The sequence below is a fragment of the Zophobas morio genome, unplaced genomic scaffold (genome assembly GCF_036711695.1).
Source record: "Zophobas morio isolate AGI-343-1 ecotype UQ-CSIRO unplaced genomic scaffold, CSIRO_AGI_Zmor_V1 ptg000031l, whole genome shotgun sequence".
Taxonomy (NCBI): domain Eukaryota; kingdom Metazoa; phylum Arthropoda; class Insecta; order Coleoptera; family Tenebrionidae; genus Zophobas; species Zophobas morio.
This window is the reverse complement of record NW_026972136.1, coordinates 6,465,214-6,491,849: the sequence shown is the minus strand read 5'-3', so window position 1 is coordinate 6,491,849 and position 26,636 is coordinate 6,465,214. Positions and strand designations below refer to the sequence as shown.

General features: G+C 28.9%; 1 protein-coding gene across 1 annotated transcript in view; it reads right to left on the bottom strand.

Annotated features, from left to right (window-relative positions):
• Nucleotides 1–26,636, bottom strand: part of LOC135139388 (E3 ubiquitin-protein ligase CBL-B) — a 47,377-nt gene that overhangs the window by 10,171 nt on the left and 10,570 nt on the right. The window contains exons 2-4 of the mRNA XM_064069600.1: nucleotides 4,835–4,981; nucleotides 4,489–4,758; nucleotides 4,210–4,432 (exon numbers count right to left, since the gene is read on the bottom strand). Coding sequence (XP_063925670.1) covers nucleotides 4,210–4,432; nucleotides 4,489–4,758; nucleotides 4,835–4,981 — 640 coding nt within the window. The remainder of the gene's footprint in view (nucleotides 1–4,209; nucleotides 4,433–4,488; nucleotides 4,759–4,834; nucleotides 4,982–26,636) is intronic.

Sequence of the window (26,636 nt, the reverse complement as noted above, 5' to 3'; positions counted from 1 at the left end):
AAAACACAAGGACTAAAAGTAAGCCCGCCCACCCGCCCTATCTCAATTGTGATGACTTTTTGTATTCGCCATTAACCAAGAGGGCGGAGCTTAACTGCAAAATAGTTATTTCTTTACAAGAAATTAAAAACATGTTGTTGAGTATTGTGTTGTTAAAAAAATACCAGTGTATATTAAGAGAAAAAGGCAAAATATAAACCCCGCCCGCCCACCCCATCCCAATTGTGACGATTTTTTATTCTTTTTCCTCATTATACATAGTATTCTTGGAATAACACGATACTCAAAACACATGTCTTAGATGGTAATTCCTTGTAGAGAAATAATAAGTATTTTTGCAATTAAGCTCCGCCCCTTTGGCTCACGACGAATAAAAAATCGTCACAATAGAGGGTGGGTGGGCGGGGCTCCCATTTCATCTTTTTTTTTCTTAATATATGCAGTCTTGCTTTCACAACAAGAAACAAAAGACATGCTTAAAATGGTAAATTTGTATAAGGAAATATCGATTTTGCAATTACGCTCCGCCTCTCGGTCTGATAACGAATGAAAAATTTATCAGGATTCAGATCGATACGGATGGGTGGGGATTCTCTTTTAGTTTTCTTTTTTAATTAATTACTTAAAAACATATTTCACATGGTGATTTTTCGTAAAAAATAAGGATTTTACAATTAAGCTCCGCCCCTCGGCTTACGACGAATAAAAAAAATCATCAGAATTGGGATAGGGCAAGTGGGTGGGGCTTATATTTTGCCTTTTTTTCTTAATATACATAGGCATCTTTTCACCACAAGATTAAAATGGTACATTTTTGCGAGGAAATATGGATTTTGCAATTATACGGCGAAGCCTAATTGCAAAATCGATATTTTCTTACACAAATTTTCTTTTTAAACATGTTTTAATTTTCATGTTATGAAAAGAAGTCTATACATATTAAAACAAAAGGGCTAAATGTAAGCCCGCCCACCCGCCCTATCTCAATTGTGATGATTTTTTTTATTCGTCATTAACCAAGGGGGCGGAGCTTAACTGCAAAATAGTTTTTCTTTACAAGAAATTAAAAATATGTTTTTGAGTACCGTGTTGTCCAAAAAATACTATGTACATTAAGAAAAAAGGCAAAATATAAATTGTTGTAGACAAATATAGATCTTGCAATTAAGCTCCGCCCTTCGATCTGACAACGAATAATGAAAAATTCATAACAACTGAGACTTGAGATCGGGGTGGTATGTATGGGTGGGGCCTAATTTTTGGCTTTCTTTTTTACACACATAGATAGATAGTATCACAATTGAAACAGGGTGGGTGGGCGGGGCTCCACTTTGCATTTTTTTTCTTAATATGTGTACTTATTTAGACAACAAGAAACTTAAAATATGTCTAAAATGGTAATTTTTGTAGTGATCAACTTAAATCCTCCACTTTTCATCTACAACCTCTTTAAATGCGACAAAAGTTGAACATCAAAGTTATTATCAACGGCAACTTGACAACGGAGTTTATAAATGAGATTTTTCAGCTCTAAAAGCAACGTCAACGTCAAGCAATCTGAAAAAGGCGTGCGTTCAACAACAAATACCATATACAAACCAGAATAACGAAATAATCGAAGGTGAATAACGAAACGAAACATACATCGCGGTGTGTCTTATGAAGGATGAACGAGTCTGCAAATATTTGGGGAAATCACTAATGTGGAGCAGAAATAGTAAGGGGCCCAATACTGAGGTACTACACCATGTATGATGAGAAAGCTTGCAGAATTTGCAGAAAAGATTTTGGGAAGGTAGAATTTCTGAAGCATAAGTTAATTAACTTGGTTAATGGCGATATCAGTAAATTTTTTATATATTTAACCATCTATTACATCTCTGACCAGGATATCAGATATTTCAGAAAAAGTAAAATTAGTCAGCTATATTCACTTATCACACTATTATCACAATCCGACATTAGGTAGAACGGGGCATCACAGTCATCACACAAAAATATTTTACTAGGTTACAAGCTAAGTACTAAAATAGACATTAGAATCATCACAGAATATCCCACAGTTGCTATTTTTATTTTTATTTTATGACTAGATAATAATTTGTTGGTGCTATAATTAATAATCCGCTACATGACTTTTGTTTGATTGTTACCTAATTATCTAGAAAATATCTCATGGCTTTTAAATAATTTATCATACAATTTGGATCGATCCATTTTTTAAATTTATAGTTTTTTCAGGAAAAGCAAGAGTCATACCATCACATAAATTTAGTGTTAACATCAATTTCCTGAGTCTAAATAAATCTCCAGTCACTATTTCAAAGTAAGTTAAACAATATGTGTTTCCAATTTTTTTTTTTATTGGCTTATGCGTTCTTATTAAGTCAATATTTGGCGAATTACTTTGTAAAATGGATATTTCAAGTTTTATTTCTGTGTGATAAAATAATGATAAATCTAATGGGTTAGTTTTGCAATATCAATATCAATATTAATATTTATGAAAATGAAAATATTATCTAGACAGTTTAATTATATCAAAAAGATGGGAACATTTGTTGAAAGCCAGAAAAGTTAAGGTTTTATTGTAAAGTGACGGCTAACATGTTTCGGTACCTACTGGTACCATCATCAGAGTTAAATGATAAACAGGAATTAGTCACAAAAAAATAAAGTTAATACAGTTTGGGCCAGAAAATCTTGGGCAGTATTTTTCTGTCATTTAAAAAAAAAAACCGATGTAGCCTATGCTTTATTTTCATGATTGACACTTTTAAAAAATAAATTTTGACATAGGTCATCATTCACATTCCAGTCTACGTCAAAATGACAAGAATGGCAAATTTGAGTTATAAGTACGTAAAGCCTGTTTTAGAGCTTATGTCACTTGAATGATTATACTAATTATGCTTGAGAGCTGCTGTTAATAGCAACCTCAAGGCCCAACTGTGAAATGAAAGGAACCAAACATGAAATACAAAAGTAATTAAAGGCATATACCGAATGTTGCAGAACTAAAAAACTATTATTATTATTTTAATAATAAATCGCGGGTGGCCCTCCATAAATTTTTCACTAAAATTTTACCGTCGTAAGACAGAGGACGATTTTTTATTAAATATTCATCTAAATTCATTATTTTTATTTAAAATCAAACAACCGATTCCAGCTGAATACAACGACTAGACGCACGGTTTCCATGGGAACGGTGTAAACAAACCGTCTAAATGAGGCATGATTTGGTCTCTCCTTTTATCTGCACTTCAGCAACGTATCATATATCCAAGTAAGTTTTAATACAATTACCTTTGTCGGATTTCGACACCACTCGATTCTCATTTTTGTCACTCAATATTTAAACACTGGTATAACTAACAGAAATTCAGCTTTTGCCAGTCACATTTTAGAATTTGGACATTCCTTTCATCCCGTTAATAATGTCAAGGTCTTACATGTTTTGAACAAAAATACCACTCTCAATTTTCTTGAAATTTATAAAGCTGTTAGAGATTTCCTATCTTCCCTCGTTCCTACTTATTTCCTAAGTCTTTCTATGTTACGGTCTTCCTCTGGTCTGGTTCTTCCTCTTGTGCTTTTACACTTGGTTTTTTCTTTTACTAAAGACATTTTTTATTTTTAATAACTATACATTTTTCTACTGGGTATTTGTAGAACAATAGATGACCACTATTACCATTCTATTTCAATAATACACGATAGATGGCGCCGATTACAATTTAAGTTCAAGAACATTCGGTAGATGTTTTCAAGTTACTTTTGTATTTCATGTTTGGTTTTTTCTTTTCATAGTGAGACCTTGAGGTTGCTGTTGACATCAGTTCTTAAGCATAATTTGTGTAATTATTTAATCACTAAATTTTGTACTTTGGGTAACTGCATTAATTTTAAGTTTTTTGGTACGCTAATTTCTGTTCATCATTTAGCTCTGATGATGGTACCAGTAGGTACCGAAACATGTTAGCCCATCTTTTTGATATAATACTAATTATTATGACCACTTTGAGAAAAAGATTTGAACTACTAGATTTGCTGGACAGTTTAATTTTCTCGTGGGAAATTGTGGGAGTTTTATTATACAGAGTTATGATAAAGAAATGCATCAAAATACCAGAGATCTCAATACGACTTTCAATAGCGAATTTCTTACACCATTCCATAGGTGTGACCTTATTCCCTCATACTTACGATCTGCCACGCAGTCAAACACGGTGTACACAGCAAGTGCCCGCACGGCTCTATCCTCACATCCTTGTCATTCTCGGCACAAATCTTACATAGTTGGAATGTGCTGCCCATCTCACAATACAACTCGTACTGCTCCTGTGTAACCGCTATGTGGTCCTCAGGGGTAGGTTGCACGGCCCACGACAGGTCCGGATTGACGGACCTCCCGTCGGGGTATAAGTAGCTGCAGAATACGAACGTCGGCGAAAATTTCAACAACAAAAACAGAAAAATACTCACAAACCCTCCCTGTGTCCGTCGAGGAGGGCTTGAATCAGACTTTTATTCTGAGGTATCGTTTGGAGAATTTCGCCGTCGGCCGTGACGTAACCGATGGCCCATTGGCCCAGTCTCGTGCAAGACAGTCGAAATACGTAACTTCCCGCTTTGTTAATGTAACGCTGCAGTCTTAATTTGACTTCGTCGTAAGTCAGGAATGCAACATAACCTGGATGAGTGACGGCCAGAATCTGCCAGTTTCTCAGGAGAGTGGCCCATGGTTGAAATAGCCTGAAGGCAATTAAGGGTGTTATGAAATTCAGTTAGAACACTGCATACTACACACACGATTTTGCCCCATACTGACCTGGTAAAAACGTCGAACTCAAAATTTGATATGTAATCGTTACAAGTGAGGTCTATGGTGGATTTGAGGGCCATTGCTTCTAAACCAGAACTGATCGGATGGACGTTGTTCAGCTCTTGACGGAAAAGTTTCCACGGCACCAAAGTACTGAAAAAAAAAAATGAAAATGGTCAGTGATTCCAATTTTTTCCAAATTTAATTTTCAGTGTTGTCTGTTAATTTTTCATTTGAATGTTAATTACATTCAGTGATTTTGGTGTGTTCAATGTCACGGCCATGGGTCAGTTACGCGCCACGGTCAGAAAAATTTACATATAGTTTTAACGGTTAATACCTTAAACAGTTGTTGCCTGTCGTAGTTGTTTAGTTAGTCATGTATTTAATCATTATTTTTACTACTCTGTTGACAACTGACGAAAATTGGAGAAATCGGATAATTGAAGGATGTAATGAAAAACAACAAAATCATATTTTTGAAAAAGTTGGGCAGTCAATAAGGAGAAATCTAAATTGGATGCGTTGTTTGTGCTATATATCTTAGAAAGAAACCGTTTTTCCGAAAGTCATCCAAGGACAAAAAATCGTCTAGTAATTTTTAAAGTAATATTTATCCTTCTAAAAACAATTTTCACAGCTTCCGAGACGACTTTAACTTCCAGAGAGTTAGATAAGGAAGTATCGTAATAGGAAAATGGCTACATTCATGTTTTCTGCACGTTTTTAGATTATCGAAACATAGGTCTCACGTTTCCGTCTATCTATTGTACATTGTTATTTATTACACAAGTAAATAATGCATGAAATTAGCGGATCGATTATTGTCAAAATTTGTCTGATTATTTCCACTAACAATTTGGCGACGTCGCGTCAAAAAATTTAAACGGTAAACGGTATTTAAATTTTAAAAATAACAAACTCCTGTACTTGTGGTTTATGAGTCCGCCTTGAGTTTTTATCCTAGCCGTCCAGATTTTCGTAAAGAAATTCAAGACTCACATCAGCTCAGGTGATGGCAGCGGCATGCTAATAAACGGAAGTTGACGGTTCGATTCCCTCATAGGCCACTTTTTTGTTGTTACATTGTGACTGGTATTATCTTTATTTTTTAAAATTATATAGATTGTCCTAATAATACATAAAATTTCGCAACATCAAATTTTATAATTTTTCGAAAAAATGAACAAATGAAAAACTGATAAATCGAAAAACTGAAATCCGAAAAGACAAAAGAAAAAAATTGTAAAAACAGAGACATCGAGATGTCGAGTAATCAAAAATTTGAAAAATTAAAAATCTAAAAATCAAAGCATCGAAATTTCGATAAATCGAAACATCGAAAATCGAGAAATCGAGAATTCGAAAAATCTATAAAAATAAACAAAAATTAAAATATCGACAAATTGAAAACTTAGAAACGCAAAATTTAAAGTCGCAAAAATAATTGAAAAATCGTGAAACTGAAACATCGAAAATAAAAAAAAAATAACATAAAAAATTTAAAATCAATGAATCGAAAAATCCAAAAAATGGGTAAATTGAATAATCGAAAAATCAAATCCAATATCTGAAAAATCGAGAAATCCGAAAATCTAAAATTTAAAATACCGAGAAATTGCAGAACCGAAAAAATGTGTAATCCAAAATATAAAATTTAAAAATTCGAAAAAATGGAAAACAGAAAAAACGAAAAACCTGAAATTAAAAAAAATCGAAAATTGAAAAATCGGGTGAGAAATTGAAAAATTGAAAAGTCGAAAAATCGAAGATTGAAAATATTGAGAAACCTCAAAACTGAAATATCGAAAAATTGATAAAACGATAACATTAAGAAGCAAAAAATTGAGAAGTCGAAAAATCGGCAAATCGAAAACTTAGGAACGTCAAAATTTGAAAAATTCAAAGGTTGCAAAAATGAAGAATCAAAAAATTGAAATATCCTAACACGGAAATATCGAAAAATCGGGAAATCAAAAATAACAAAAATTAAGAAATCGTAAGTTTGAAAAATCAAGATATTGAAGAATTGAAAAATCCCAAAACTGAAAATCTAGTAACTGAAACATCGAAAAATTGAGAAATTGATACATCTAAAAATTGAAGAATCCAAAAACTGAAAAATTCTCAAACTGAAATCAATAAATCGAAAAATCCAAAAATCGGGAAATCGAAATTCTCAAAAATCACGAAATCCAAAAATCTAAAATATCCAAAAATTGCAGCAGCGAAAAATTGAAAAATCGGGAAACTGAAAATCGAAAAGCCGAAAATTAGAAAGCCCAAAAATTTAAATTTCAAACAACTGAAAAACAGAAAAATCGAGAAATATAAAAATCTCTAAATGAAAAAAAATTTTTAAAATTTAAATATTGAAAAACTGGAAAATCGAGTGAGAAATTGAAAAATTGTACTTGTGGTTTATGAATCTGGGTTGAAATTTTACCGTTGACAACTAGATTTTTGCAAAAAAAATAAAATTTTTATAACAAACTTTGAAATTGCAGAATCGAATGCTATGAAATCTTGTAATGTTTTGAAATTATCGTAAACGAGAAAAACCGTTAATGAAAATTTATCAATTCAAAAATCTTCCAAAAATTGATGACGAAAAAATGTTTTTTTTTAATAAACCCCTGCTTTTATGGTTTTGAATTCGTGTTCGGTTTTTATTGTAGACGTTTCAAATTTTTGGAAAAAAAAATCGATAAAAACATTTTACAATTTAACTATGAATTCAGAAAACTGAATTTTTAAGAATTGAAAAACTGAACAATTGAAAAACTGATAAATCTAAAAATTAAACATTTTAAAAATTGAAAAACCGAGATATCGAATAATAAAAAACTTGAAAAATTAAAAAATTGGAAGATTGAAAACTGTAAAATTTGGGAAATTAAAAATTTAAAAATCGAAACATCGAAATCTCGACAAATCGAAACATCAAAAAATTGAAATATCCCAAATTAAAAAATTGGAAAATTGAAAATGGAAAAATCGAGAAACTGAAACATTCAAAATTTGAAAAATTGTAAAACTGAAATACCGGAAAATCCGGAAATCGAAAAATAAAAAATTGAGAAATCGAAAATCTGAAAAATCAAGAAATTGAATTTTAAAAACTCCCAAAGCTGAAATATCGAAAAATTGATAAATCTAAAATTTGAAGAATCCAAAAACTGAAATATCAAGAATAAAAAAATTGAAAAATCAAAAAATCGAAAAATGAATGACTGGAAAATCTAAAACCGAGAAGCCGAAAAATGTAAAGATGGACAAATCGAAACATCAACAAATTGAAATACCCCAAATTAAAAAATTCAAAAAATTGAAAAATCGTAAAATACAATCATCCAAAAAACGAAAAATTGAAATATTTAAAATCGAAAAAACTAAAATTTAAAAAATTGAAAAATCGAAAAGCCGAAAATTAGAAAGCCCAAAAATTTAAATTTCAAACAACTGAAAAACAGAAAAATCGAGAAATATAAAAATCTCTAAATGAAAAAAAAATATTAAAATTTAAATATTGAAAAACTGGAAAATCGAGTGAGAAATTGAAAAATTGAAAAGTCAAAGAATGGAAATACTGAAAAATCCCAAAACTGAAAAGAAACAAATTAAAAACCGCAAAAATGAAGAGCCAATAAATTGAAAATTCGTAAAACTGAAACATCGGAAAATCGAAAAATAAGAAATTGAAGAATTGAAAAATCCCAAAACTGAAATATCGAAAAATTGAAGAATCCAAAAACTGAAAAATTCCAAAACTGAAATACTGAAAATAAAAATAAATACAAAATCGAAAAATTCAAAAACCAGGAAATTGAACAATCGAAAAATCCAGGAACTGAAAAATCGAGAAAACAAAAATATAAATTTAAAATATCGAGAACCTTCAGAATCAAAAAACTGTGGAAAAAGTAGAAATTTAATTGTAATTCGAAAAAATGGAAAATAGAAAAAATGAAAAATCTGAAACTAAAAAAAATATCGAAAAATTGAAAAATCCAGAAAGGGCAAAATTGAAAAATCGAAAAGTCGAAAAATCGGCAAATCGAAAACTTAGAAACCTCAAAATTTGAAAAATTTGAAGGTTGTAAAAATGAAGAACCGAAAAATTGAAAAATCCTAACATCGAAATATCGAAAAATTGGGAAATCGAAAAATAACAAAAATTGAGAAATCGAAAATTTAAAAAATCAAGAAATTGAAGAATTGAAAAATCCCAAAACTGCAAATCTAGTAACTGAAACATCGAAAAATTGGTTAATCTAAAAATTGAAGAATCCAAAAAACTGAAATACCGAAAATAAAAAATCGAAAATTTAAAACCAATAAATCGAAAAATCCAAAAATCGGGAAAATGAACAATCGAAAAATCCAGAAATTGAAAAATAAATAAAAATCGAAAATCTAAAATCAAAGAATCGAAAAATTCAAAAACCGGGAAATTGAAGAATCGAAAAATCCAGTTACTGAAAAATCGAGAAATCGAAAATATAAATTTAAAATATCGAGAAACTGCAGAACCAAAAAACTGTAGAAAAAGTAGAAAATTTAATTGTAATTCGAAAAAATGGAAAATAGAAAAAATGAAAAATCTGAAACTAAAAAAAAAAATCGAAAAATCCAGAAAGGGGGAAATTGAAAAATCGAAATTCGGCAAATCGAAAACTTAGAAACCTCAAAATTTGAAAAATTTGAAGGTTGTAAAAATGAAGAACCAAAAAATTGAAAAATCCTAACATTGAAATATCGAAAAATCGGGAAATCGAAAAATAACAAAAATTGAGAAATCGAAAATTTGAAAAATCAAGAAATTGAAGAATCGAAAAATCTCAAAACTGCAATCTAGTAACTGAAACATCGAAAAATTGAGAAATTGATTAATCTAAAAATTGAAGAATCCAAAAACTGAAAAATTCCCAAACTGAAATAACGTAAATAAAAAAATAAAAAATCGAAAAATCCAAAGATCCCGAAAATGAACAATCGAAAAATCCAGAAATTGAAAAATGTCAAAAATCGAGAAATCCAAAAATGTAAAATTTAAAATATCGAAAAACTGCAGCAGCGAAAAATTAAAAAACAGAAAAATCGAGTGAGATTGAAAAATTGTAAAGTCAAAGAATGGAAATACTGAAAAATCCCAAAACTGAAATGTCGAAAAATTGATAAATCAATAAAAAGTAAAAAATTGAAAAATCGAAAACTTAGAAACGCCAAAAATGGAAAAAATTAAAAACCGCAAAAATGAAGAATCCAAAAACTGAAATACTGAAAAGAAAATAAAAATAAATAAAAATCGAAAATTTAAAATCAATGAATCAAAAAATTCAAAAACCGGGAAATCGAGAACAATCGAAAAATCCAGCAACTGAAAAATCCAGAAATCAAAAATATAATAATATATAAAAAAAGTAGAAAATTTAATTGCCATTTGAAAAGATGGAAAATAGAAAAAATGAAAAATCTGAAACTAAAAAAAAAAAAAATAGAAAAAAGGGCGAAATTAAAAAGCCGAAAAATCGGCAAATCGAAAACTTCGAAACCTCAAAATTTGATAAATTTAAAGGTTGTAAAAATGAAGAACCAAAAATTGAAAAATCCTAACATTGAAATATCGAAAAATCGGGAAATCGAAAAATAAAAATTGAGAAAGCGAAAATTTGAAAAATCAAGAAATTGAAGAATTGAAAAATCCCAAAACTGCAATCTAGTAACTGAAATATCGAAAAATTGAGAAATTGATTAATCTAAAAATTGAAGAATCCAAAAACTGAAAAATTTCCAAACTGAAATACCGAAAATAAAAAAATAAAAAATCGAAAAATCCAAAAACCGGGAAAATGAACAATCGAAAAATCCAGAAATTGAAAAATCGAAAAATCCAAAAAAGTAAAATTTAAAATATCGAAAAACTGCAGTAGCGAAAAATTGAAAAATCGAAAAACTGAAACATTGAAATATTGAAAAAACTAAAAGCTAAGAAAAATCGAAAATTCGAAAGTCGAAAACTTAAATTTCGAACAACTGAAAAATAAAAATTCAGAAATAGAAAAATCGGGTAGAAATTGAAAAATCGAAGAATGGAAATATCGAAAAATTGATATATATAGCGATAAAATGAAAAAGCAAAAATTTGAAAAATCGTAAAACTGAAATAGCGGAAAATCCGGAAATCCAAAAATAAAAAATTAAAAAAATTGAGAAATCAAAAATTTGAAAAATCAAGAAATTGAACGATTAAAAAATCCCAAAACTGAAATATCGAAAAATTGATGAATCAAAAAATTGAAGAATCCAAAAACTGAAAATTCCAAAACTGAAATACCAGAAATAAAAAAAATTAAAAATCGGGAAATTGAACAATCGAAAATTCCAGAAATTGAAAAATCGAAGATCTCAAAAACCGAGAAATCTAAGAATGTAAAATTTAAAATATCGAAAAACCGAGTAATGGAAAAACTGAAGATCCTGTAACTGACGAACTTTTTTATCATATGGTATAAAACTAAAAAAAAGATTTAGTAGTAGTACTTGCCATGATAAACCTGATTTTGGCAAATGATATGCCCTCTAAAAAATAGAGGGCGGGTGGGCGGGGCTAGTACTTGTTAAGATAAGACTAAGTTTGGCAAATGATATACTCCGCGAGGTTAGTATTTGCTAAAATAAGACGGAACAATATTAATAGTAATCACTAGAATGAATCAGTCTTATCTTAGCAAGTACTAGCCCCACCCACCCTCCCTTTATTTTCTTAGAGGGTATTTCATTGGCCAAAATCTGTCTTAACTTATCAAGTACAACCCCGCCCACCCGCCCTCTATTTTCAAAGGACAAATCATTCGTCAAAATCAGTCTTATCTTAGCAAGTACTATTTTATTGTTTAAAATTTTTAAACGAAGATAAAACGGAAGGTTTAGATTATTAGAAGTCAAATCTTGAAAAATGTTGAATCTCATCCTGATTTCTTATATTGTAATATTTATCATGTAAGATATAGAAGTAGACTGAAAAATTAATTGTTTTGCACCAAGGTATATTATATATATTCTCGGATATTCAGTAATTAAACACCAATTTCCTGAGGAAGTATACTTTGTTTCTGACACGATTAAAAAAAACTAAAAATTGAAAGCACCTAGAGTGAAAATACCTTGAGAAGAAATCGTAGTACGACTAGTACAGTTTCTTCCCCCTAAACATACAAATGAACCCGTCCGGACGCCTTTACGTCAATTGCGAGGTCGTGTTATCTCTTTTCAACGCATTTTGTGTTTTTAACTTGCAAAGTACTACTTTTAAATATTTTATCCAGTAAATTGTAGCTATTTTGTTTCAATTTACATAAGAAACATTGCTTTTTGAATGTTTTTCGCATATCGTATATACCGACGTTAGACCTTTTTTACGATATTAGTGCTTGATTTTTATCTACTTATTTCGATAATAAAAATATATTAATAATAACTATACAGATATTAACTAACTACTCATTGTGAAAGATTTGCTGATAACAAATCGAGGCGAGCAAACGCCGAATAATTAGTTATCATAAAACATACAATGTTACCTAAGCAAAATTTTTATAGAACGTTAGATAAAAAAAAAGTAAAAACGGTGGCTGGAGTAACGAGAACGTCACCGGTTTAGCTCAGATTAACGTGTAAAACTCTATACATTAGTAGCAATATTAGTGTGCCGCCTTTTGTTGATGGAAGCACCAACTTTCGGTAAAATTCTATGACGACTTCCGCCGCCGAATGTTGATTAAATTAAACCCCAAATTGAATTCAGAATACTGTAATTCAATTATGTGCAGATTTTAAACCACTCTTTAAACTTTCCTTATATTAATATTTCAGCGATACCTCAACCTGGTCTTTATGAATAAAATTCCTCGCCGGAAAATTCCTAGAGTGAATCTCCACAATTTCAAAGAACCGCATAAAAAAGAGCTTCTTTCACGCTCTCACACATGATTGCTTCAAATTTAAGCTTCCGAGAAAACCCTCCCGAGTTTAATTCCCACAGAACAAGCGCAATGAAAGTCAAAAGGTGAAAATCCAGCATTTGATTATTATCTTTATAAAGTACTTTATAACTCTGACCTTTTCGCTTTGTATCTAGTCTAGCGTTTCCGTTTTCAAGCCAAATATTACGACAAAACTTATCTGTAGTATTATTCTGGTACAGTGGCGTACGGGAAAATGTTCCCGCATTTCCGGGATGCGTGTTGCATTTTGATTAAAAACCGTACGCTAGACGAGGAAAAGCGGCGAATTTGTGATATATTCAAACCGCAAGCAACATGAACATACAGGCTGTTTTACTAACGATGGAAATCTGAAACACCCGTTTAATATTTAATCATTTAATGCTAGCATATCAGAGAAAACGACCGAAAGTTACCCATTTCCTACGAATACGCATACAAGAACAAGTGAGAAATGTTGTACATTATAATATATACATATTTGCAACCGCAGTATGGAAATAAAGTGGGATGAAACTTCATTCATATAAATAAGAAATAAACACGGAGCGATCTTAGAGCCAATCCTTATATCGACTTGACAATCCAATTTCCCGACTTCCCGTACCTACTTATAATCTATAATTATTTAGTAGTTTCTGGTGCCCACAAGCATGGTAATTTTAATTATCAATTAAAATCAATCGAAGGAGTAGTTACTTGACAAAAATTGTGCAATATGTTGGAAATTTGAAAACACAACTAGATGATTAACTTCGCCCTAATGCAAATTTAACATAATTAGTGTTTTTTAATTCAATTAATAGCCGCCTCCGCAACGTTTCAGGAGCGTCCTACTTAATATTCAATCGGCGAAAACTAAAACGCTCCCACTGAATTCATGGCAAATCAATTAAATTTTGATTTCCATTTTCCAGAGGTAAAAATATTTAACTCAAAGTAGACGCTAATTAATTAATAATAAAGCAGGATTTGTTAAGAATCAGACTTTGGGATAGTACATATGTACTCGTATTTTAATATAAATAAAAACCTAAAAATATGTGTTGTTACAAACCCACTGCATAATCAGATTACCGTACATTTACGTACTAATATAAATTAAACCACCAACTTTGCATAGCGAATTGTTAAAGTATACAATTTTCTTTTGGCATTTTTACGGCAAATAACAGATAAAATACATCGATACTTAATGGTTAGCAACTCTTGGTTACAAAACATCTACAGTTTATTATTAGAATGACTTTTTCTATACTAAACTTTTAAAATTTTAATCTACCGTCCAGCATTTACAACTCGTATGCAAAAAAAAAAAGGAAAAGTACTTAGTACGTGTGAGTGTTAAAAAAGAACCAAAGTGCCATAAATAGAAGAAACGTTAAATAAAGAAAATCCTCATCCCTGAAGTATAGTCCTCCAAATCCAGCATTTTTGAAAAATTATCATTTGCGAAACTTTATTATTACGATAATCCCTATAAACAAAAAACATACTTCTGTACTTGTGGTTTATGAATCTGGGTTGAGAATTTACCGTAGACAACCAGATTTTTGCAAAAAAAAAAAGAAAAAAATTATAACAAACTTTGAAATTGCAGAATCGAATGCTATGAAATCTTGCAAATGTTTTGAAATTATCGTAAATGAGCAAAACCGTTAACGAAAATTAATCAGTTCCTAGCCCTCCCAAAAACTGATGATGATTAAATGTTATTTATTTTTTTTAAATAAACCCCTTATGGTTTTGAATCCATGTAAACTCCTGCTCTCATGGTTTTGAATCCGTGTTCTGTTTTTATCATAGACGTTCCAAATTTTTGGAAAAAAAATCAAAATTCTATAAAAACATTCAATTTAACTTGAAATTCAGAAACTAAATGGTTTGAAATCTCGCAAAAAGTTTTAAGATCATTGTAAGCATGGTAACTCGATAATGAGACTTTTTCATTCTCCTCCCCCCAAATTGATTACGTCATCGAACAAATTTTATAATTGTGCAAAGCGGGATTTGTTTGATTGAAGGGCGAAGAAATACAGAAATCAAAAGATTTTAAGAATCGAAAAATTGAAAAATCGAAAATCTGATAAATTTATAAATTTAAAAATCCAAAAATTAAATATATTAAGAATTGAAAAATTGGAAAAGCGAAAAATCGAAATCCGAAATTCAAAAGAAAAAAATGTGAAAATGGAGAAACCGGGACGTCGAATAATCAAAAATTTGAAAAATTAAAAATCTAAAAATCAAAGCATCGAAATCTCGACAAATCGAAACATCAAAAAATTGAAATACCCCAAATTAAAAAATCCGAAAAATTGGAAAATTTAAAATCGAAAAAACTAAAATTTCGAAAACTGAAAAATCGAGAATCGAAAATTCGAAAGTCGAGAACCTAAATTTCGAAAAATTGAATTTCTGTTTTTCAATTCGAGAAATAGAAACATCTATAATTAAAAAAAAAAAATAAAAAAATCGAGTGAGAAACTGAAAAATTGAAAAGTCGAAAAATGAAAATATTGAAAAATCCCAAAACGGAAATATCAAAAAATCGACAAATTGAAAACTTAGAAACACCAAAATTTGAAAAATTTAAAAGTCGCAAAAATGAAGAACCAATTGAAATTAAAAAAAAAATCGTGAAACTGAAATATCGGAAAATCTGGAAATCGAAAAATTTTAAAAAATTGAAAAATTAAAAATTTGAAAAATCAACAAAATGAAAAATTGAAAAATCCCAAAACTGAAATATCGAAAAATTGATAAATCTAGAAATTGAAGAAATCAAAAATTGAAAAACTCCAAAATTCAAATACCGTAAATAAAAGAAATTAAAATAAAAAATTTAAAATCAATGAATCGAAAAATCGAAAATCCGGGAAATTGGCAATCGAAAAATCCAGTAATTAAAAAATCGGAAAATCCAAAAATCTAAAATTTGAAAAATCGAGAAACTGCAGAACCGAAAAGATGAAAAATCGACAAGTCGAAAATGGGAGAATGGAAACACTACAAAATCCCAAAACTGAAATATCGAAAAATTGATAAATCGATAAATTGAAAAAGCAAAAAATTCAGATGTCGAAAAATCGGCAAATCGAAAACTTAGAAACCCCAAAATTTGAAAAATTTAAAGGTCGCAAAAATAAAGATCCAAAAAATTGAAAAATCCTAACATTGAAATATGTAAATCAAGAAATTGAAGAATTGAAAAATGCCAAAACTGAAAATGTAGTAACTGAAACATCAACAATCGAGAAACTGAAATGATTCCAAAACTGAAATAACGAAAACAAAAAATATTAAAAATCGAAAATTCAAAATCAATAAAACGAAAAATCCAAAAATCGGGAAATTCAACATTCGAAAAATTCAGTATTGACAAATTGAGAAATCCAACAATCTAAAATTTAAAATATCGAGAAACTGCAGAACCGAAAAATTGAAAAATCGAAGAAATTGAAGAATTGAAAAATCCCAAAACTAAAATATAGAAAAACTGAAAATCCAAAAACCCAAAAATTCCAAAACTGAAATAATGAAAAATAAAAAAAATTAAAAATCGAAAAGTTGAAAAATCGAAGAATGGAAGAAAATCTTGAAAAATTAGAAAATAAAAATATCGAAAAACTCGATAAAATGAAAAAGCAAAAAATTGAAATGTCGAAGAATCGGCAAATCGAAAACTTAGAAAAGCCAAAATTTGAAATATTTAAAAGTCGCAAAAATGAAGGCCAAAAAATTTAAAAATCGTAAAACTGAATTATTGGAAAATCGGGAAATCGAAAAAAAAATGGAAATTTGAAAAATCAAGAAATTGAAGAGTTGAAAAATCTCAAAACTGAAATATAGAAAAATTGAGTAATGGATAAATTGAAAATCCAGTGACTGAAACATCGAAAAATCGAGAAATTGATAAATCTAAAAATTGAAGAATCCAAGAACCGAATAATTCCAAAACTGAAATACTGAAAAATAAAATAATTAAAAATCAATAAATCGAAAAATCCAAAAATCCAGAAACTGAACAATCCAAAAACCCAGAAATTGAAAAATCGAAGATCTCAAAAATCGAGAATTCCAAAAATCTAAAATTTAAAATATCGAAAAACTGCAGAAGCGAAAAATTGAAGTCGTGAAATTGAAACATGGAAAAATTGAAAAATTTAAAATCGAAAAACTGAAATGTAAGAGAAATCGAAAATTCAAAAGTCGAAAATTTCGAACTGAGAAACAGAAAAATCCAGGAAAAATCCAGAAATAGAAAAATTTATAATTAAAAAAAAAGAACTATTAAATTATCGAAAACTTGAAAAATCGGGTGAGAAATTGAAAAATCGAAAAATCGGAAAATGGAAGAAAATATTGAAAAGTTGAAAGAGCAAATCGACAACTTAGAAACGCCAAAATTTGAAATATTTAAAAGTCGCAAAAATGAACCAAAAAATTGAAAATTCGTAAATTTGAAAAATCGAGAAAGGGCGATATTGAAAAATTGAAAAATAGGAAAATGAAAATATTGTAAAATCCCAAAACTGAAATATCGGAAAATCCAGAAATTAAAAAACCGAAGGTCCCAAAAATTTAAAATATCGAAAAATGAAAAAGCTTAAAATTGAAAAGTCGGCAAATCAAAAACTTAGAAACGTCAAAATTTGAAAAATGTAAAAGTTGCAAAAATGAAGAACCAAATTGAAAAATCGTAAAACTAAATTATTGGAAAATCGGGAAATCGAAACAAAAAAATGAAAATTTGAAAAATCAAGAAATTGAAGAATTGAAAAATCCCAAAGTTGAAATATAGAAAAATTGAGTAATGGAAAAACTGAAAATCCAGCGATTGAGAAATCGAAAAATCGAGAAATTGATAAATCTAAAAATAAAATAAATACTGAAAAATAAAAAAATTAAAAATCGAAAATTTAAAATCAATAAATCGAAAAATCCAAAAATACGGAAACTGAACAATCCAAAAATCCAGAAAATGAAAAATCGAAGATCTCAAAAATCGAGAATTCCAAAAATCTAAAATTTAAAATATCGAAAAACTGCAGAAGCGAAAAATTGAAGTCGTGAAATTGAAACATCGAAAAATTGAATAATTGAAAAATTTAAAATCGAAAAAACCAAAATGTAAGAGAAATCGAAAATTCAAAAGTCGAAAATTTCGAACTGAAAAACAGAAAAATCCAAAACTGAAATACCGAAAATAAAAATTAAAAAATCTATAATTAAAAAAAAGAACTATTAAATCCTCGAAAAATTGAAAAATTGGGTGAGAAATTGAAAAATCGAAAAGTTGAAAAATCGGAGAATGGAAGAGAATATTGAAAAATTCCAAAACAGAAATATCGAAAAATTGATAGATCGATAAAATGAAAAAGCAAAAAATTGGAGTCGAAAGACGGCAAATCGAAAACTTAGAAACGCCAAAATTTGAAAAATTTAAAAATCGTAAAATTGAAATATCGGAAACTTGGGAAATCGAAAAATAAAAAAAAATGAGAAATCGAAAATTTGAAAAATCAAGAAATTGAAAAATCCCAAAACTCAAATCACGAAAAATTGATGATTCTAAAAACTGAAGAATAAAAAACTGAAAATTCCAAAACTGAAATACCGAAAATAAAAATTAAAAAATCGAAAATTTAAAATCAAAAATTGAAAAATCCAAAAATCGAGAAATTTAACAACCGAATCCAGAAATTGATTTCAAAAACCGACAAATCCAAAAATCTTAAATTTAAAATAAGAACCGAAAAACTGAAAAACCGAAAATAGAAAATTTAAAAAAATGGAAAAAGAAAAATCGAAAAGTGGAAATATTGCAAAATCCCAAAACTGAAATAATGAAGAATGATAGTTCTATAAATTGAAAAAGCGAAAAATTGAAAAATCGACAAATCCAAGACTTAGAAACGCCAAAAATTTGAAAAATCGTAAAACTCGAATTTCGGAAAATCGAAAAATCGGAAATACAACTGAGAAATCAAAAATTTTAAAAATCGAGAAATTGTAGAACTGAAAAATACCAAAACTGAAACATCCAAAAATTGAAAAACTGAACCATCCAAAACTTACAATTTGGATTTTTTCCCGAAAATCTCGATGTTCTAGGATAAAAATTCAACACGATTTCATAAAACAATAGTTCCTTTTAACATCACATTTGCTTTATTTTCACGTTACTTTTTACATTTAAAAAACATTTACTGGACAAAATTGTAAGATGACATCAATTCCTGGGGGAAAAGAACGGATAAATTTTGATTAACGGTTTACCATGTTTCCCATAACCTTAAAACGTTTACGGGATTTCAAAGCATTCGAGTTTCCAATTCCAAAGTAAAATTGTAAAACGTTGATATACAATTTTAATTTTTTTTCCAAAAATAGAGATGGTTAGGGTAAAAAACTCAACACGGTTTCATAAACCACAGGTACAGGAGTACAATTCTATCAGATCATTTATTGAGAACTTCAAGTAAATAATCCTGTAAATTTCAACATTTGTTGAATTCGCAGATTTTTAAAAATTTTGGAATTTTACTATTTAACAAATAGGTTTAAGTAAGTAATTAATTAGTTTCGGTCTTTTACTACAAAAATGAAATTTATTTGTAAAATAATAATGTCCGGATTGCAGTTATTTGACACTTTATTTTCCAGTAAAAATCAAGTTGATTAACATGAACAAGGATTGTTTTAGTGTTGGCAACATATTTTTTTTAATATTAAATTTGACGGGTTGCTACATAACTTTTTAAAAAATATTTTGAAACTTTGTCCAAACATCATTTTAACGTCATTTAGATGTAAATAAAAAACATCCTCAAGAATTGTAGGCCTCGAGCTACCTAATTTTATGTTGAAAATTCGAAAACGCACCTAGATGATTAATTTCGCCCCGCGGCAAATTGAACATAATTAGCGTTTTTTAATTGAATTAAAAGCCGCCTTCGCAGCGCTCCAGAACCGCCCCACTTAATATTTAATCGTCGAAAACTAAAATCCTCCTACCGAATTCATGGTAGATCAATTAAATTTTGAGTTTCCGGAAAACACCCGCACACCGACACGCACACAGTGGTCATTACACGGCTTCCCAGAAACCGAAGAACGTCGATATCCGTCAAGATTTCGATATCGAATTACTCATATCCGTGACCCTCGCATATTAACAATTAAAAAACGACGACGACGAAACCTCCGTCCGTTTTAATTGATACCGAGGCCCTCGATACTCGTGGGCGTTTAAATTTATTTAATCCACGATGCAGTTAGGTCGATAGCAGTCACGGAGTGCCGGGGTGCCTAATTGATTAATTGAAAATTGCCCTTGTTAAAGTTACACTCATCCTTTTACCTCCAAATTATTGATTAAGCCTTGAGCAAAAATTCTGCGGTTTACAACATCAACACCCACTTGTTCGAGTTATCTTGATTCGAATAATCGACATGTGTTTTATTTTATCTGATTTTGTGCGAGATTTTTCAAAGGAAAGTGCGCAAACGTCGATCTATCATTATTAAGTCCTGAAGGATTTTCACTTCGGCTAGTTTTTGCTGCCTTTTATAGGCGGATTGAATGAGTGTTTCGCCTTTCCAGGAGTGTTCTTGAATGACGCAGCGAGTGATCGACGGAACAATAAAGGATATCAGAAGGATATCGGTCCTAGTTAACTATCGAATTAATCGGTGTTATTTTTGTACAAATTCAAGCGGAACGTATTTTAAAATTGGCGAATTATTTTGGAATACCTATATTTTCCGTAGACTCCAAAGCACCAACAAAAGAAACAACTAATGAAGGGGTTTTTTGTTAAAATCAATATTAACTTATATGTGTATAAAATATCCTTTGTTTTGGGTTTAATTAATATTTTTTTCGGAATCATGTAATCAACTTTTTCATGAGGATGAAGAAGCTTGAAAATCGCTATTATAAAATTAATTACGTTCATTTTGAAATTAATCAGGTCAAGTGTAGAAGGGAAACTCTGGTCAAAATCAAAATTCAGCAGCGTAATATAATTTTAAATAAGTAGGGGCCGAATTTAATCCACAATATCAAAGGGGTCCAGAATAGATAAAAAATATACATATATAATAAAAGCATAAGAAACGCGTTCCAAGAATTTAGTAATCAATCCTCGTACGCGGTGTTTATTTAATTTATTGAGGTATAATTAATCACTACTTCCATATATTTAAAATAAACCGTAAGAATGTGGGTTGAGGCTGTGGCAAAGCAAACCACAGTTTGTGACGCGCTGATTCAATTGTGGGAAGCCTTTTTTATCTAGTGTAATTTTAGCTCATGATATATATTTTTTAAATAATAATTTGGGTGAAATTATTTTTTTTTATTGCACACATTTTAAATAGGATAATTTTGAGGTGGCGCCATCAAAATTGTGGTGGGGACGGATAGACAAAGTTTACCTGTGGATTTATCAACTTGTTTATGATTTCTAAGATAAGCTGTAAAATTTTAGTGTACAATTTTAAATTTTTCTTGGAAAAAATTTGAAATGTAGAGTTAAAAATGTGGATGCATTGATAAATCTGTCACTTTTTTGATAAGGTTTATCTAGTAAAATTTTGAGATAACGTCAATCAAGTTTTTTCACGGAGGTTTTTGAACGATTGCGATTAGCGATATACTATAATCATGGTAATCTTAATCCATTTATAAAGTTTTAGAGCAGACAAATTTTGAAATGTCAAATTTTCTTGGAGAATTTTGTGTGTTTTTCCAAGAATCTCGACGGGCGGATTAATAAACTACAAATATACAAGCATGAGTGTGAATTTCCACGGAAATCGAGGTCATAGCTTTGGAGATTGCGTGTCTAATAAAATTTATTAGTGGCAGTTTCAAGCTGCCTTAACGCCAATAAAGACTTAAAATATGTCTGTTTTTAATTTTTAGTGATGGTGAGATTACCATAACCGCACATTAGAAACATTACAAACTAACATAAACTAAACCACTAACTTTACATAGTGAGAACTGTTATGACAAATATTTTTTCTTGAAATTTTTAACATAATCAGCAAAGATAAAATGCAAAGAAATAAGAAAATGGAAAGAGGTTTTACTTGGAAAAATAAAAAATCCTGTATTAGTTTCAACTTACGGAACTGTAGCTCATGTGGCTACGACTAAACCAGAATGTGCCAAAGAATCGACAAACTTAGTTGATAATTAGAATCGTGAAAATTAATGGATAGCAACTATTGGTCGCAAAACATCCAAAATTAATAATAAAAAAAAAACAATTTTGGTACAGACACCGACGACGAGGAAAAAATATTCAACATCGATTGTTTGTTTAAATATTGAAAGAACGCGTTTATTAAGCAGTACCAAGTTGTCTCCTAAAAATAAATTATATAGAATAGATGAATGAAAAAAAAAGTGACCTTTTTACGGCACACAATTTGGATTTTTTTGCGAAACTCTGGATGCTCAAGACAAAAACTCAAAGCTGATTCATAAATCACAAGCATCACGAGTCCGTTATTTTATTAAATTAAAATAGCATTAATAGTGCAAAATTTGGAGGTGACGTCATCAAATTGTTGGTGGGGATTATCACACAAATTTTGGTTAGACTTTTACTATCTACGCAATATTCTTAAAATACCTATGAAATTTGACAACGATCAGTCTAGTAGTTTCGGAGATTGTCTGTGTAGTACATATCGACACAGACAGACAGAACCAATTCAAATGGGATGGCTATTTTTTCATATTATAGGTTTTATTGAAAAAAAAAAAAAACATGAAAGTAGCCGTTCCTCGATGGTCCCTATTTGCATACTTCTTTAGCGTACGCTCGGAAAGCAAGAAGTGTGTATAATTTAAAATTTTTCGAAAAATTTGGATTTATTTACCTTCGACCAATTTTTTGGTGTCACAATTTTTCGATATTACGATTTTTAATTTTTGCATTTACCAGTTTTTGATTTGTGTTTTTCATTTTTCCAATTTTGTATCACAATTTTTATTTTTTCATTTCCTTTATTTTTCCAATGAAATGTTTCTTTCGGTTTTATAATTTTTCGTTATTCAATTCTTCAAATTTTCAATCTTTGATCTTTCAGTTCCTCGATTTTCCAATTTTCCGATTTTCTGATTTCTTAATTTTCAATATCTCGCTTTTACAGTATTTCAATTTTTCGTTTCTACAATTTTTTAAGTTCTTGATTTCCAATTTTCAGATTTTTCAAAGTTTTCATTTTATAATTTATACTTCTTCGTTTTTTGATTTTTCAATTTTACTTTTTTTTTATTCGAAACGTTGAAAAATCGAAAAATTGCAAATCGAAGAACTGCAGACACAAAAAGTTGATCGAACAATTGGAAACAAGAAAAAACGAATCGAATCGAAAAATTGGAAAACCAAAAACTGTGAAATCGAAAAACTGTGTCTGTAACATTGAAAAGATTAAAAATCGAAAACTTAAAAAATCGAATAAATGAAAATTTTTTAAAATGCATAACTGCAAAATGGAAAAATTCTAAAATCGTAAAACTGAAATCAAATATCTAGAAATTGAAAAATAAAAAATCGAAAAACTGAAAAATTCCAAATCGAAAAATTGACGAAACGAAAAATTGAATAAACCAAAAAATTATAAAATCGGGACATTGGAAAATCGAACAATTGAAAAATGGTAAAACTGAAATATCGGAAAATCGAGAAAATGAAAAATTAAAAAAAATTGGGAAATCGAAAATTTGAAAAACCAAGAAATTTAAGAATTTAAAAATCAAGAAATTGCGGAACTATCAAAAAATTGAGTAATCGAAAAACTGACAAATCCAAAACCTGAAAATTTCCAAAACTGAAATACGGAAAATAAATCTAAAAATCGAAAATTTATAAAAATAAATTAATCCAAAAATCGGGAAACTGAAAAACTGAGTAACGAAAAATGGAAAACCTAGAAGTCGAAAAATAAAAAAAATTGAAAAATCGGAACATCAAACAATTGAAAAATCTAGAATCAACGAATTCGAAAAATTGAAAAATCGAGAAATCAAAAATCTGTAAAATCGAAGCCTGAAAATTTAAAAATTCGAAAAATTGAAGAATGGAAATATTGCAAAATCCGAAAACTGTAATATCGAAAAGTCGAAAAATTGGGGAACCAAAAAATTAAAAATACAGAAATTGAAAAATGTAGAAATCGATGAATCTAAATATTGAAGAATCCAAAAACTAAAAAGGTGGGGAATTGAACAATCGAAATTTCAAAACAAAAATTGAATAACTGAAAAATGTAAAATCGAGAAGTCAAAAGCAGAAAAAATGGAAATCGGAACAGCATAAAAATTAAAAATCTAAAATTAACAAATTCGAAAAGCTAAAAAACCAAAGAATTGAAAAATCGGGAAATCAAAAATCTATAAAATCGAAAGTCGAAAATTTAAAAATTCGAAAAATTGAAAAATGGAATAACAAAATTCCAAAATAGAAATATCGAAAAGTGGAAAAATCGATAAACAGAAACTTAGAAAAGTTGGAATTTGAAAAAAGTCTAAAAATTGGAGAATCAAATAATTGAAAATATAGAAATTGAAAAATTAAACAATCGAAATATAAAAAAATGGAAAATTGAAATAATTGGTCGAAAAGAGAAAAATTGAGAAATCAAAACATCAGAGAATTGAAAAATCTAAAATTTAAAAAATCGAAAAATTGAAAAATGGAATTATAAAATCCCAAAACTGAAATACCGAAAAGTCGAAAAATCGATGAAAATAAAACTTAGAAACGCCTTAATTTGAAAAAAGTCGAAAAATGGAAGAACTACATAAATGAAAACACAGAAATTGAAAAATCGAAAAATTGGGAAACTGAACAATCGAAATATGGAAACATAAAAAAATGGAAAAATTGAATAACTGAAAAATGTAAAGCCGAGATGTCGAAGAAGAGCAAACTTGAGAAATTCGAACATCAAAAAATGGAAACATCTAAAATTAACAAATTCGAAAAAATGAAAAATCGAGAAATCAAAAATCTATAAAATCGAAAGTCGAAAATTTAAAAATTCGAAAAATTGAAAAATGGAATTGCAAAAACCCAAACCTGGAATACCGAAAAGTCGAAAAATCGATGAAAATAAAACTTAGAAACGCCTTAATTTGAAAAACGTCGAAAAATTGAAGAACGAAAAAATTGAAAATACAGAAATTGAAAAATTGAGAAATCGATAAATCTAAAAATTGAAGAATCCAAAAATTGAAAAATTGGGAAACGAACAATCGAAATATCGAAACATAAAAAAATGGAAAAATTAAATAACTCAAAAATGTAAAGCCGAGATGTCGAAAAAGAGCAAACTTGAGAAATTGGAACATCAAAAAATTGAAAAATCTAAAATTAACAAATTCGAAAAAATGAAAAATCGCGAAATCAAAAATCTATAAAATCAAAAGTGAAAATTTAAAAATTCGAAAAATTGAAAAATGGAATTGCAAAATCCCAAAACTGAAATACCGAAAAGTCGAAAAATCGATGAAAATAAAACTTAGAAACGCCTTAATTTGAAAAAAGTCGAAAAATTGAGGGACTAAAAAAATGAAAATACAGAAATTGAAAAATTGAGAAATCGATAAATCTAAAAATTGAAGAATCCAAAAATTGAAAAATTGGGAAATTAAACAATCGAAATATGCAAACATAAAAAAAATGGAAAAATGGAACAACTGAAAAATGTAAAGCCGAAAAGTCGAAAAATCCATAAAAATAAAACTTAGAAACGCCTTAATTTGAAAAAAGTCAAAAAACTGAAGAGCAAACTTGAGAAACCGGGACATCAAAAAATTGAAAAAAGGTGGTGAATTGAACAATCAAAATTCAAAACAATAATTGAATAACTAAAAAATGTAAAACCGAGAAGTCGAAAAACAAAAAAATTGAGAAATCGGAACATCAAAGAATTGCAAAATTTAGAATTAACAAATTCGGAAAATTGAAACATCGATGATTTGAAAAATCGAGTAATCAAAAATTTACAAAATTGAAAAACGAAAATTTAAATATTCTAAAAATTGAGGAATGGAAATATGGCGAAATCCCAAAACTGAAATAATGGAAAGTCGAAAAATCGATAAAACAAAACTTAGAAACGCCAAAATTTGGAAAGTCAAAAAATTGATAATACAGACTTTAAAAAATTGAGAAATCCATAAAACTAAAAATTAAAGAATCCAAAAATTGAAAAACTTGGAAATTGAACAATCGAAATATCGAAACAAAAAAAAAATGTAAAACTGAATAACTGAAGAAGTCGAAAACTAGAAAAATTGAAAAATGGAATTACCAAATACCAAACCTGACATATCGAAAAGTCGAAAAATTAAAGAACCAAAAAATTGAAAATACAGAAATTGAAAAATTAAAGAATCCAAAAATTGAAAATTGGGTAAATTGAGCAATCGAAATATCGAATTATAAATAATGGAAAAACTGAATAACTAAAAAAATGTAAAACCGAGATGTCGAATAATAGAAAAATTGAGAAATTGGAACATCAAAGAATTGAAAAATCTAAAATTAACAAATTCGAAAAATTGAAAAATCGAAGATTTGAAAAATCGACAAATCAAAAATCTACAAAATTGAAAATCGAAAATTTAAAAATTCGAAAAATTGAAGAATGGAAATATGCGAAATCCCGAAACTGAAATACGGAAAAGTCGCAAAATCGATAAAAACAATTTGAAAAAAGTCAAAAAAATGAAGAACCAAAAAATTTTAAATACAGACACTGATAAATTG